Source organism: Mirounga angustirostris, unplaced genomic scaffold (genome assembly GCF_029215605.1).
Source record: "Mirounga angustirostris isolate CCGP_5_RB_7025 unplaced genomic scaffold, mMirAng1.0.hap1 SCAF_3, whole genome shotgun sequence".
NCBI lineage: Eukaryota > Metazoa > Chordata > Mammalia > Carnivora > Phocidae > Mirounga > Mirounga angustirostris.
This window is the reverse complement of record NW_026991711.1, coordinates 160,778,479-160,791,356: the sequence shown is the minus strand read 5'-3', so window position 1 is coordinate 160,791,356 and position 12,878 is coordinate 160,778,479. Positions and strand designations below refer to the sequence as shown.

The 12,878-nt window shown below is 40.5% G+C and overlaps 1 protein-coding gene across 8 annotated transcripts in view; it reads right to left on the bottom strand.

Moving 5' to 3' along the window:
- Positions 1–12,878, bottom strand: part of SPATS2L (spermatogenesis associated serine rich 2 like) — a 165,589-nt gene that overhangs the window by 71,545 nt on the left and 81,166 nt on the right. For 7 of the 8 annotated variants that reach the window (XM_064586883.1, XM_064586882.1, XM_064586880.1 and 4 more), the window contains one exon: positions 12,726–12,786. The exons of the other annotated variant lie outside the window; for it this stretch is intronic. In XM_064586883.1, coding sequence (XP_064442953.1) covers positions 12,726–12,764 — 39 coding nt within the window. In that variant the 5' untranslated portion in view covers positions 12,765–12,786. The remainder of the gene's footprint in view (positions 1–12,725; positions 12,787–12,878) is intronic. 8 annotated transcript variants of the gene reach the window in all.

Here is a 12,878-nt window from a genome sequence, read left to right as displayed (position 1 = left end):
GCTAAGTACAGAGACCAGAGAATTACTATGAGAACTTCCTTCAGAGCTGATGTTTACCACTTAACCCATGTTCATTTGTTTATTCATTCAGTCACCACGTACAGACTATGCTGAAAGCTGGACTGCACGCCATGGCAGGCACACCCCCTGACCGGCTTTGGAGTTTATAGTGTAGGAAGGCAGATGTTCGATGAATGTTACAGAAGGGAAAATAAAGACGCTTTGGGTACCAGTAACAAGGGAACCTATCCTAATCTAGAATCAGGGAAGCCCCATCCGATGAGTGAGGATGAAGGGTGATTAAGGCCCAGGAGAGGGCATGGAGGGAAGAAATGGAGTGTTCCAAGAAGAGCACACAACATCTAGTAATGGACAGGACAGAGTGACTAGAAGCACGTTCAAAGCCATGATGCTCCAGGACTGTGGGAGGATTAAATGTTAAAAGGAAGGGGATTTCAGATGAAGCTGGATCGAAAAGGCGTGGGGCAAAGTCTCTGCAAGCCATCCTGTCATTTTGAGCCTTATTCTAAGGGCAAGCCATTGAATGGTTTTACTCAGAAGAGGAGAGTGACAGTTGCATATTTAAGAAGGTCACCGTTGTTTCTATATAGATGAGCAGCAGGAGGTCAAGTGGGTGGCAGGATTCTAATGCAGTGTCCAGGGGACAGAAAATAGACTGAGATGGGGCAGAGTAGAGGCTGACTCACAAATCAGTTGGGAGAAGTGACTGATTGGTGTTTAACTAGATGCAAGGAATGAGGAAGGCGAAAACCTATGGATGAGCCAGGTTTCTGGCTTGACCATTTATATGATAGGGGTGTCATTTGAGAGACATGGAGCCCTGGTAGAGGGGCAGCACTCTATCTGAGGGGTTTGTGAGGTCTCCACATATCCAGATACCTGAAAGCAGCTCAGTCTCTGAAACCGCAGCTCCAGGGAGGACCCAAGCCAGGAAAACAGATTTGGTCACCGTCGGCATCAAATAGCAGTTCTCAGCCCTGGCTGCAAACTGGAATCACCCGATGAATTTTAAACATATTCCTACACATAGGTCCCATCCTCAACAATTCAATATGGGCCTGGTTGTTGATTACTTTTTGTTTTCTTAGTGAATCTAATGTTCATCCAGAAACTGAGAACCATGGATGAGAAACAAGGGAAGTCCTAGATAGGTAAGGGACAGTGTGTAAGAAAAAGAGAGTGGCATAGGACAGACCTCTTTTTAGGTATGACTGCTCACCTACCAACGAATTTACTTGAGTGCACTATCTAGCCATCCATACCTCGCCATTATTTATGCAACATCATAACTTCAAAAGTATCAGTTCTAGTTTAGGACACTTTTTGCTAACTTTAGAGAGGGTATTCCAGATATCTACTGCTTCATAGAGAGTCACCCCAGAACTTTGTGGTTTAAAACAACAATCAATCTGTAATTTTTCAACATTTCTGTGGGTCGGGAATTTGGGAGTTCAGCTGTGTATGTCTGGCTTGGGGTCTCTGGTGCAGACAGATGGAGGAGGTGGTAGAGCCAGGCAGACGGACGCAAGTGCGGGTGGGATCTGGTCGGGCATCTCTCTCTCTCTCTCTCTCTCTCTCTCTCCTTATGTAGACTCAGGCGTTCTCCATGTGGCCTCTCCTTATGGGCTAGTCTGGGCTTCCTCACAACTTGGTGGGCTTAGAACAGTTAGATTGTTTATACAGCAGCCCAGAGGACCAGCACGAGTGTCCCAACTAGTAAAGAGGCTGAATCACCTAGCTTTAGAAGTCACATAGTGTTACCTCCTTTTTACTGCCCTGGTCAACCAGTTCCAAAAACATACCTAATTTTAAGGGGAGTGGCACAGACCCCACCTCTCAATGGAAGAAATGTTGTTAAAGCCGTTGGAGAATACGACCTACCTCAAAGGGTTAAAAACAAGCACCACCACCCAGATTTCTTTCCATCATTTCTATAGGTCTACACTTTGTCAAGTCGCTGAACATTTGAGGGGAAAAAAAGAAAATTAATTGAATGGTTGTTGTAATAGTAAATGAAAATTGATAGCTTAAAGTTATATAACTTCTTTAATTCCTAGAAATAACCTGATGACTTGTAGAGCAAGAGATACTCAAATGGATTTTCTCCTCTCTAAAGAAATAGTAAAATTAATAGTAAAATCAGGTAAAAAAAGATAACCAAAGTGTCTTAAAGCTTTTAATTTTAGTCCATGATAAAATTTTCGTATTAGAATTCTGACCTTTAATCTGATACTTGGAGGTTTAAAAAAATATCAAATGGCTGCTGTTAGCATTAGTGGCCCTCTAATCCATATTGAGACAAGCAATGAGCTTTATACACATTTCATTTCACCCATTTAGCTAGCATGGATTCAGCATATACCTGCATGTTCACTATAATTGTGCTTGATTCCTCATATTTTCTCAGAACTACAGTTAGATTTGCACATAATTTAGAGCAGGGTGAGCTCCTGAGTCCACCGGAAGTGTTTTTAGCCACCTGTTGCACCCACACAGTATTAGGACTTAGGTAAATATTCTGTCTAGCTACTTTCCCTGATGAATTCCACATTTGGACTTACTAGTGAGCACAGAAAAAGAGGCAATGTTATTTTTACAAGGGATTTTGTTTTTGAGATTTTAATCAGAATAGAAAAGTAAGATGCTTTTAATTGATCTTCTGCTTCTAACTTAGAATATTCAGTAAAAATCTTTCCTCCTTTTCTTTGGAATTTAAGGTCTCCACTTTGGGGGGAAAAGATAATTACTGACATCCACTCTCACTCTGGGGATTTTTCTCCCCCTGCTCATTCATAGAACTTTTCGGATAAAGAGTACCAGGAAGATATAAGTCACAATTACCATTTAATCAATACCAGAATAAAGAAGTTAATTACCTGTTAGTCAATACCAGAATAAAGGACTTAAGTTAATCTCTAAATTATATCAACTGTGGCGATTTTTTCACTGTGGTGTGAAGTAAGGAGACTTTCTAAACGCCATGGAAACCAGGAACACTCACTTTGGGGGAAGTGTATTTGTTTTCACCTACACACTATGTTTTAATTCTAACAGGCTTGACCAATTCAAAAGAGGCATGCTGGTTTAAACATCAGTAGAAATTATCATCTGACTGATTGTGACTTGTTTTTCTGATGATTTTACGAGTTTGTTAGTTTGATTTTCCTGTAAAGGCAGCAAAAGAGTTAAAACTCGTTTGCACATTCAGTCTTAGTTGAATAGCTAAAATTATAATTTCAGCCAATAAAAAAGCCCAACACTAACAAATGCCCATTGATGGATAAGTGGATAAAGAAATGCAGTATGTACATACAATGGAATACTCTTCAGCCTTAAAAAAAAAGAGAAGGAAATCCTGTCCTATGTGACCACATGGATGAACTCTGAGGACATTCTGCTAAGTGAAATAAGCCAGACACAGGAAGAATGCGGCATGAATCCACTCATATGAGGTCTCTAAACAAACAGTCAAACTCGTACAGAAGCAGAGAGTAAGAACAGGGCTTGCCAGAGTCTGGGGGAAAAGAGAATGGGACGTTGCTTTTCAGTGGGTAGAAGGTTTTGGTTGTGCAAGATGATTAAATTCTAGGGATGTGCTGGGTGACACTGTGCCTATGGTTAATAATGCATTGTACACTTAAAGAGGGTAGATCTCACGCCAAATGTTCTTACCACAGTAAAAGAAAAAATGTTAGCTTTCGGTTATGCAATTGATCCCCATCATCATTTCAATACTTTTTTTTACGATAGTCATCTTCAAGGATTGAGGAGCAGAGCTCTGAAGGGTCTGCACACAGGATGACATCAGAAATGCCCTACCAGTGAACCATAAATGGACTTTAGAGCTGGTTTAATCAAATTTTTTGATGTTACAAGAAACTGAGTACAGAGAGGTTATGTCCTACACTTGAACTGAGGCAGCTCATTTCTATCAGAGCTAAGACTGCCTCCAGGCTCTCCGACCCGTGACGCAGTCCATTTTGTCGGTCTTGTAAGACACCTCTAAGGTGGAAAAGACCATGAATTTATCCAACATTAGAGTTGGAAAGGATTTGGAAATCCTCTGCATGAATTCCCTCATTTGGCAGATAAAGAAACTGAAGTCCAGAGAGGTTTCTACCAAAGGATACACGGTTTTTCAGCAGAATTAACATGTTTTGTTTCCTTACATGTGATTAGAAATAGAGTATATTTTTAATAGAAAATAGGACCCCCAAATTATTATTTGCTGGAGAAGTTAATACTCCCTATCCTAGTGGCAGTATGGCTCAGCTGGCTAAGGGAGGGGAAATCCTGGAGTTTGCATGTTAATTTACTAATTAACAGTAGTTCTCAAACTTTTTATTAATTCTCTTCAATGAATATATAAATCTCATGCTTTTCTCTTAAGTGAGTGAATTTCAAAATAGGTATTTCAGTTTTCTTTTTTATTATAAAATGTTGTTATACTCTAGAATATCGTGATGCTATGGAAATTTCTCGCTGCGGGAAGGCGAACAGAACCCAAGCCACACTCCCCACAGGATGCTCCCAGCCAGTGACTGTGTGGCAGGCAGTAGTGGAAGTTCATTTCTAAGGGATGCGGGGCTTACCCAGTGGGCAGGTTTGGCCCCAGGACTCCCCATCATCGGAAACGTCCTTAAAACTGCACTCCAAGCTCAGACTCTTCCTACTGGGCTTTTCCTTTCCTTTCTTCTCCCTCTCTTTCAAAGACACCAGACCTGCATGGAAGTTTGTAGACTCTCCCTGCTTGCTCAGGCTTCCTCTCCCTTCTCTTTTACAAGCACTCCCTCACTGCCCCGAGCCCCAAGAAATCTCTTGCTCATCTAATCCCATGCTGGCATCTGCTTCTTGGAGGACTCAAATGAACACAAATAAGCTTCTTCTAATTACTTCTGTCTTTCCCTACTGACTTTCCAATGCTTGCCCCAAACCAGGGGGGCATGGCCACTCCCTCCTCCCTTCTTCTTAATAGCTGAGAACCACCATTACAGAATCTTGGCTCAGTTATTTAGCTAAATATTGATTAACAAATATTTCAGGGACATAAAGTTTATGATATTACTATTACAGGAGCCCCTGAATACACAACTAATTTAAAAGTCCATTTGTGTTTATAAGGAGCAAGTAATCAAGTTGTAGAGGAAGGACTTACAGACAAAGAGTGGCTTCGATAATAACATAAGCAGCACACTTTTAAGTGCTGAATCTATCTAATCTAATCTAATCTAATCTAATATATCTGGACAGATTTTTAGTGCTCAAGGTCAGAAGAGAAGAAACCACTGTAGCCTTGTCATTTTTTAAAATCTGTATCAACTGGATAATTTAATACGAAGGATCATTGTGAGAAACAACTAGAATATTGGTGAAGTGCCCATAAATTCCAAGGGATTGCCAATAGAGGTAACTTTTCCCTTGCTGCCAAAGGGTTTTCGTTTTTGGCGTGCTCCTGTATACTTTAGCATTAACCATCTATGTTACATACATCTCTCAGCCATAGTGCAAGAGGGGCTCCTTTTCCAGCAAAAGGCTGGAAGGACGGGGGACAAGAGAAGCAGAACAGAAACACTGTGAATTCCAATCATGTAGCTCGGAAAAAGCAATGTGATGCTAATCCTGCAATAGTAAATTTCTTCTTATCCCCTGAAACTGATGCTGACATTTCCATTTATTCATTCAGTTCCTTTAGACTCCCTGTCAAATCTCTTCTAGTTGCCAAGCAACAATAACAGCAGTTCTGTACATAAGCATTAGGCAATAACTATTGTCAATGTTTCTCCTTTCTTTGAAAGGGAAATTTAATGACCCTTTCCTATGAGAAAATGATGACAAGAACCTGTCCATGGTGAAACCTGAAAGCCGTTTGTGTTTTGCTATTTGAGTCCAAGGACTGGGCTCAGTTGATTTGCACATCCCTACAAAATTATGAAATTAAGATTTGCCCCAAAGCTTGCATGATTTGGTCTTTAAAAACAACTATGTATCGGGGCGCCTGGGTGGCTCAGTTGGTTAAGCGACTGCCTTCGGCTCAGGTCATGATCCTGGAGTCCTGGGATCGAGTCCCGCATCGGGCTCCCTGCTCGGCAGGGAGTCTGCTTCTCCCTCTGACCCTCCTCCCTCTCATGCTCTCTCTCATTCTCTCTGTCTCAAATAAATAAATAAAATCTTTAAAAAAAAAAAAAAACAACTATGTATCATACACCTGAAACTAATATAACACTGTATGTTAACTATACTGGAATTAAACAAACAAACAAACAAACACAATAGCATATCATTAAAACTGTCCCACATCCTATGAAATGAGTTCTCTGTTAAATGAAGTTAATATTTTACAGATGCTCTGATCTTGCTAAAATTTCTTTAATCAGATACTTGGATTTTTCCAACCATTCCCCACCTCACATAAAGACTTGAACTATATTTCACTACACTGTAAAACACAGATCAAGATAGTTACAGGAAAAAAAAAATAAAATGGGACATCTGCCCACCTGGTAAGGACAGACTCTAGGACACACAGTTTATCTCCGTCATCTGTAGAAATGACCCCTCTCTGTCCTCACAGTGGACTAGAGGCTCTTCTCCCCTTTTCTAGTCTTCCTTCTTCACTTTAATGACTATGATTATTGTTTACAACCCAATTTACCTCCATAACTTTAACAGCTCTAAAAGCTATTCACAATAAGTGGTACAGGTCAGCAAGGATATTCTAGATTAAGCTTCCCCATTTCCATATCATTCTGTTTTCCAAGCCTCACTTATTTTTTGTGAGGCTCAGCAATAGCTATGAAATTTTTGTTTGAAAAAGTCAAGTCCAGTTTTATGTTCTTTTTCTCATTTGGGCTTTTTATTTATTTTATTTTTTTCTAATCTCGGTTCTATGTAAATTTGTATTTTGAGTTCCAAACAAAAATGTTAACTAGAGCTCCTTTTCCATTTTTTAAGTTATAAAATAAATAGATGAGCTCCCCTCAGATCTTTTAGAGTTTACATAATTAAGAGCTCATAAAGCTCAATTTATTATTGTATTTGCTGACTCTGTTAGGTGGTATTATTACCATGTCCAATCTACAGATTAGGAAACTGAGGCCCAGAAAAGTTAGGTGACTTGTTCCAGACTGTTAGTAACTGGGGGGCCGATAATCTCTGCCTCTGTCTCCGAACTCCATGACCTTACCTCACTGGAGATCACTTCCTAAGCATACAAGGTTTCCTCAGGTTGCTTAGGGATCACTCTTTGTTAGAATTAGTTATCAGTCCATACCTGGACAGTCAACAAGTATTATTTTGTAACCCCATTTTATAAGCAAGTATCCCCTCTGCTTTCGATAATAGAATTGTATTCTATTTAAACTGATTTATAATAATGCATGAAAATAGCTGACTAAAAATTTTATTTTGTCTATGCCTGTTCTAATAATTTTTTTAGTTGAGAATTACATATAAACTTTCATAAATTAGCTTGACAATCTAGTGTTTTACGTGAGAAATAATATAATAGTCACTGCTGAGACCCTATCCTTAATTCATCCATGAGTTTCTAGTACTGAACTTCTTTTTTTATTATCATTATTTTTAAAAGATTTTATTTATTTATTTGAGAGAGAGAGAAAAAGAGATCACACAAGCAGGGGGAGGGGCAGAGGGAGATGAAGAAGCAGACTCCCCACTGAGCAGTGAGTCCATGTGGGGCTTGATCCCAGGACGCTGAGATCATGACCTGAGCCAAAGGCAGATGCTTAACCGACCGAGCCAGCCAGATGCCTTCTAGTTTGAACTTCTTAAAAAATATGTCATTTAGAAAGGAGTTGTAAAAAGTGAGTATGTCCAAAATATAAGGTCCCTGATTAGTGTAAAGATTTTGTTCTGGTATCTTTCCTTAACAAAGTGAGATGTGGAGATTTTTCTTCTTCTTTTTTTTTTTTTTGGTACATCAGGATATGACTAGTTTTACTCAGCAAAGGACCTCAGTTGTTATGGTGAAACCTTCCTGAGGTCACCTATATTTGATAATCATCTTATAAAGATGCTGCTTTTTTGCAGAACTACAAAGTAGTCAACCTATGTAACCCTACTTTCTGTTTTAAGAAGCAATTTAAAACTTGCTTTGCTTTATTTAACAGCAAAGAGTACTAAAAGAAGATGACAATTCCATTAGCCTATATTTGTTTTCCAGAAGGCTCGGGATTTTGCAAAATATCGTGAATGGGAAATGTAGTCTCTAAAGAGCTTACCTATTCAAGTAGGCATGTTCATTCATTCATTATCCATTCATTTACCCAATTGTATTTGGGGGTCAACTATGTGTCAAAACCAAGAATATGAAGATAAGAGAGGCCCAATCCCTGCCCCCAAGGAGCACATAGTCTCGCATGGGCAGATGACAACTAACAATCACAATCTGAATAATGGTTTTGGTGCAGAAAGCAGATGCTCAAAGGAGAACAGGAGGGCAAGAGAATTCAGGTGAGGCAGGAAGGAAAACAAGGGAGATATTCCTCTGAAAGAGCTCCTGAAAGGGAGGTGAATGAGGGCCAGGTTCCTGAGGAGGACACCCCCCATATAGAGTAAACTGCCTTTGCAAAGGCCCACAGGCAGGACCATTCAAGGTCAGGATGGTGGCATTGAAGGGGGCCTGCGGGAAAGCGGCAATAAACAGATGTAAAGAAAGACAGGGTCAGATCTCAGAGGACGTATTGAGACTGAATTTGGAGTCCAAGATACTTCCAATTTAAGTCCTTACAGTTATAATCCACTAATATAAAGATATTTTAAAATGAAAAAGCCACAGAGAGTGTCAATTGTAAATTTCCGTTGTCTTGGATATTAAACCTTAAGTTCTTAGTTTCTCCTTTGGACTAAAAGCTACCCGAGGACAGAAATGATTTCCTCACCAAAGTACCTACTCCTTTTCAAGTCATCCAACAGTGGATCCACTCGAGGTAACTGATGAGCTCATTTCATCACAAGACTTTTGTGAAGTATTAATTTCCCACAGTGCTTGGCTAGGTATTTACAAGAATACTGCACAGATCTGTTCTCAGGTCTCTAAAAGCTTGTAATTGATAATTTAAAACATAACAGTTGTGATTATTCTTAATTTTCAGAACTAAAATGTCATTGCTCATGTGACAGATTGAGAAACAAACTAATCATAAAAAGGCCATAAAAGCTAATAACTAAAGGAAATAAATGTACTAAAATAAATCCATGTAAAATTATAAATGATCGGAATTTTCAGTTGTTTATTATGATTTATTTTATTGAGTTGAGAAATCTATTAACCTTTTGATATAGAAATTTACTAACTGAGTTAGAGGAGTTCTACTTTCATTGTCATGCAGATTGATAATATTTACAACTTAAACATCACCCTCTTTCAAAATAATGCCTGCGCTTTGATAAGTCACTGAAGCGCAATGGCAAAAACACCATCTACTGTTAATCTTCCTGTGCATATATGACAGTGATCATGACAAGTGGATGGATGTGGCGCCTAAGCCAATGCATGGAGCATTCACACTGAACCTCTGTGGTCTGGGAGCTGACGGATCAGCCTCCTTCCCCTTACTGGCTGGATGCCACCTCTGTTTTGAATAAGACACTCTTTCTGCTGAGCCTACCATATTGGTCTGTCCAACTAGCCATGCTTGGCAAAGAATCAATTACTATGACTCGGATTCTTTAAAGTGCTTTTCCTTCCCATAACCCAACTTTAGGAGCTGTCCAATCCATCCATCAACAGACACTTGGAAAGGGGCCAATCCTTGGTCAGCACTGTGGTGCTGGACCCAACTTCTCAAACCGGAAAACACAGTCTCACCTAAGAATGTGACTAGGAGTCAGAAAGAATGTGAAGCCCTGATGTAAAAGGGGCACATCTTTCTGCTCTTCTTTGCTCAATTCTCAGTAAGTAAAAACAACCTTGTATTAAAATGATATATGGAATATATTACAGAATACAATGACTAAAAAATTTGCATCAATTTCTATAACACATAAGACTCCAAATAAACTGTATGTTGTGGAAAAAGGTTTTGGCCACATTTTCAGAGACCTGGGGTCACAGGTTTGTTCTTCTGTGCCCTGGGGGTACTTTGGTGGAAAACTGGGATGTAGAAGTGCAGTGGAAGGAGGCCAGGCTTTAGAATCAGACACAGCTGAGTGTGAATCCCTACTCCTCCACGTTTCCTGAGAGTCTGACTTTGACCAAGTCACTGTACTTTAAGCTTCCGTGTCCTCAGAATGTTATTTAATATGAAGATCTATAAAATAGGTAGCAAGTAGTTGGCGGAGGCAGGGTGAGGTCTAAAAAAAATATCGCACAGGGGCACCTGGGTGGCTCAGTCGGTTAAGCGTCTGCCTTCGGCTCAGGTCATGATCCCAGGGTCCTGGGATCGAGCCCCGCATCGGGTTCCCTGCTCTGCGGGAAGCCTGCTTCTCCGTCTCCCACTCCCCCTGCTTGTGTTCCCTCTCTCGCTGTGTCTCTCTGTGTCAAATAATAAGTAAATAAAATCTTTAAAAAAGTTAAAAAAAAAAAATCACACAAGTCATGCTCCTGCCTAAAACCTTTCAGCAGCAACTTTTGTCCTTTGAGTAAGCCCTACATGGCTCCATCTCAGATTCTAAACCTTTTGGGGCACAGACCCTCTTTGGCAGTCTGGTGAAGCCTACGAGGTCTTTCTTAGAATGTTTTAAATATAATACATATGATTATAAAGGCAACCACCATTCATATTGAAATAAAAAACTATGCCACAGTAATATCTGTGCTCCTCTACTAACATCAAATAACGTGATGTAGCGGCAGTTCCAGTAACTATAGTAATTCTGAAGTAGTGATGAACAAACAACATTTTAGGAGATCTGTAACAAATGTAATTTGATTTGAAAGTATCTGTGACTTCTGGTTGTGAAAGTCACAGATACTCCTGCTGCAAATGTGGGTTTTTTTCCTCTGCCTGCATTCATGATTGAAGGAGATGCTAAATTTCATCTAGATGCGAGTGAAGATGAAAATGTATTTTTTTTATGCCAGTTTGTGGAACCCTGGATTCCACCCACGGATCCTGGGGAGGCCCAGGAACACAGGCGAAGAGCCACTATTCTACAAACACTGGCTCCCGCCGTGCTCACTGATCTCATGTCCCCTTACCATCCCTCTGCCCACCACACTCTGGCAACACTGACCACTCGATCTCCAAACACATTAAATTGCCCCGCCTCAGAGCTTTTGCTTTTCTATCTGGAATGCTCTGCCCTTGGCTCTTTGCATGGTGTTTCTTTCCTGTTGTCTTCATCTCAGCTCAAGCGTCACCTCCTCTGAGAGGGCTGCCCTGACCAACCCCACCTAAAGTACCCCCTCCCCTAGCCATCCTTATTGTACCACTATCTGAAATGGATTTATATGGTCTCAATATGGACTCTCCTTTTCCCTGCCCTAGAAAGCAAGCTCCATGGGAGCAGGAACCTCATCTACATGTTTAGCGCCATAATCCCAGCATCTAGAACAGTGTTTGGCAAAAAGGAGGAGTCCAATACATCTTTGCCAAATGAAAGAAAAGAAGTGGGGACTCCACAAATGTTACTGCTCCCATCCTTCACTCTGTGTTTTAGGTACTGTGAGGAAACAAAGATGTGAAAGACAAACTCCTGCCCTCAAGTAGTTTACAATCTAGTGGAGGTGGGAGGTGGCCCTGTGGAAGGTGGAGAGGCCTTCCCACTCTGCTGTACAACTATGGACAAATCTCTCGTAGGGCCTCAGTCTCCACAGTGCCAGATGAATGGCTTGGACAAATTTATCTCCATGGTCTCATATGGTCTATGGTTTATGATCATTAGGAGCTAACAGTGCAAGTAGTATATATAAGAAGTGAGGGGTTTTGAAACCCCAAGGGGAGGAAACTTCACAGAGGAGGACAAGACTTGGAAGGGCTTTGAAGGGTAATCAGCCCCCAACAAATAATGAGAAGGCGGGATTTTCAGAGTAATGAACTGTCCCTGTTGAAAGAAACGTTACAGGTTAAACCACTAGATAATGCTGTGGCCATCTCTATATGAGGCCATTTCTGGAGATGTAACATAATAGCCTAGCCCTCAGATGTAACCCAGCATGGTGGTTAAGAGTATGAGCTGTACAATGGCACTCCCTGGGTTCAAATCCCAGCTCTGGAGCTCACTAGCTATGTGAACTTAGACTAATTACTTAACTTTTTGGTGTCTCAGTTCTCCCCCCTGTAAAATGAGAAGAACAATACTATTAACTTCGTGGGGTTATGGTCAAGATTAAGTGAGAAAATGAATATAATATGCTTAACATACATTCAGCAAATGCTCCTTTTGATTCTTTCTGTTGAGTGGTTTTCTAGTGTGTCAAACTTACTATGTATCCCCCCAAACCATTTTTTTAAAAGATTTTATTTATTTATTTGAGAGAGAGAATGAGATAGAGAGCATGAGAGCGGGGAGGGTCAGAGAGAGAGGCAGACTCCCCACTGAGCAGGGAGCCCGATGCGGGACTCGATCCCGGGACTCCAGGATCATGACCCGAGCCGAAGGCAGTCGCTTAACCAACTGAGCCACCCAGGCGCCCCCCCACCCCCAAACCATTTTTCCCTTCTTCCATTGTAACTGAATTTTTACTAGCTAGAGACTATTCAGTTTGGAGTTTCTACAGCCAATATATAACTATATCGTACCTTTTCCTTGACATTCACATGTGTATTGAGTTCAGCCATCTTGCTTCTAGTGGAATAAGCCCTATAAAGAAGGAAAAAAAGGTTAAAGTTTTAAAATTGATTTTTCAATGTTTATTTTCATGCTCTCTCCCAACATAGTAAACAATTTCATTC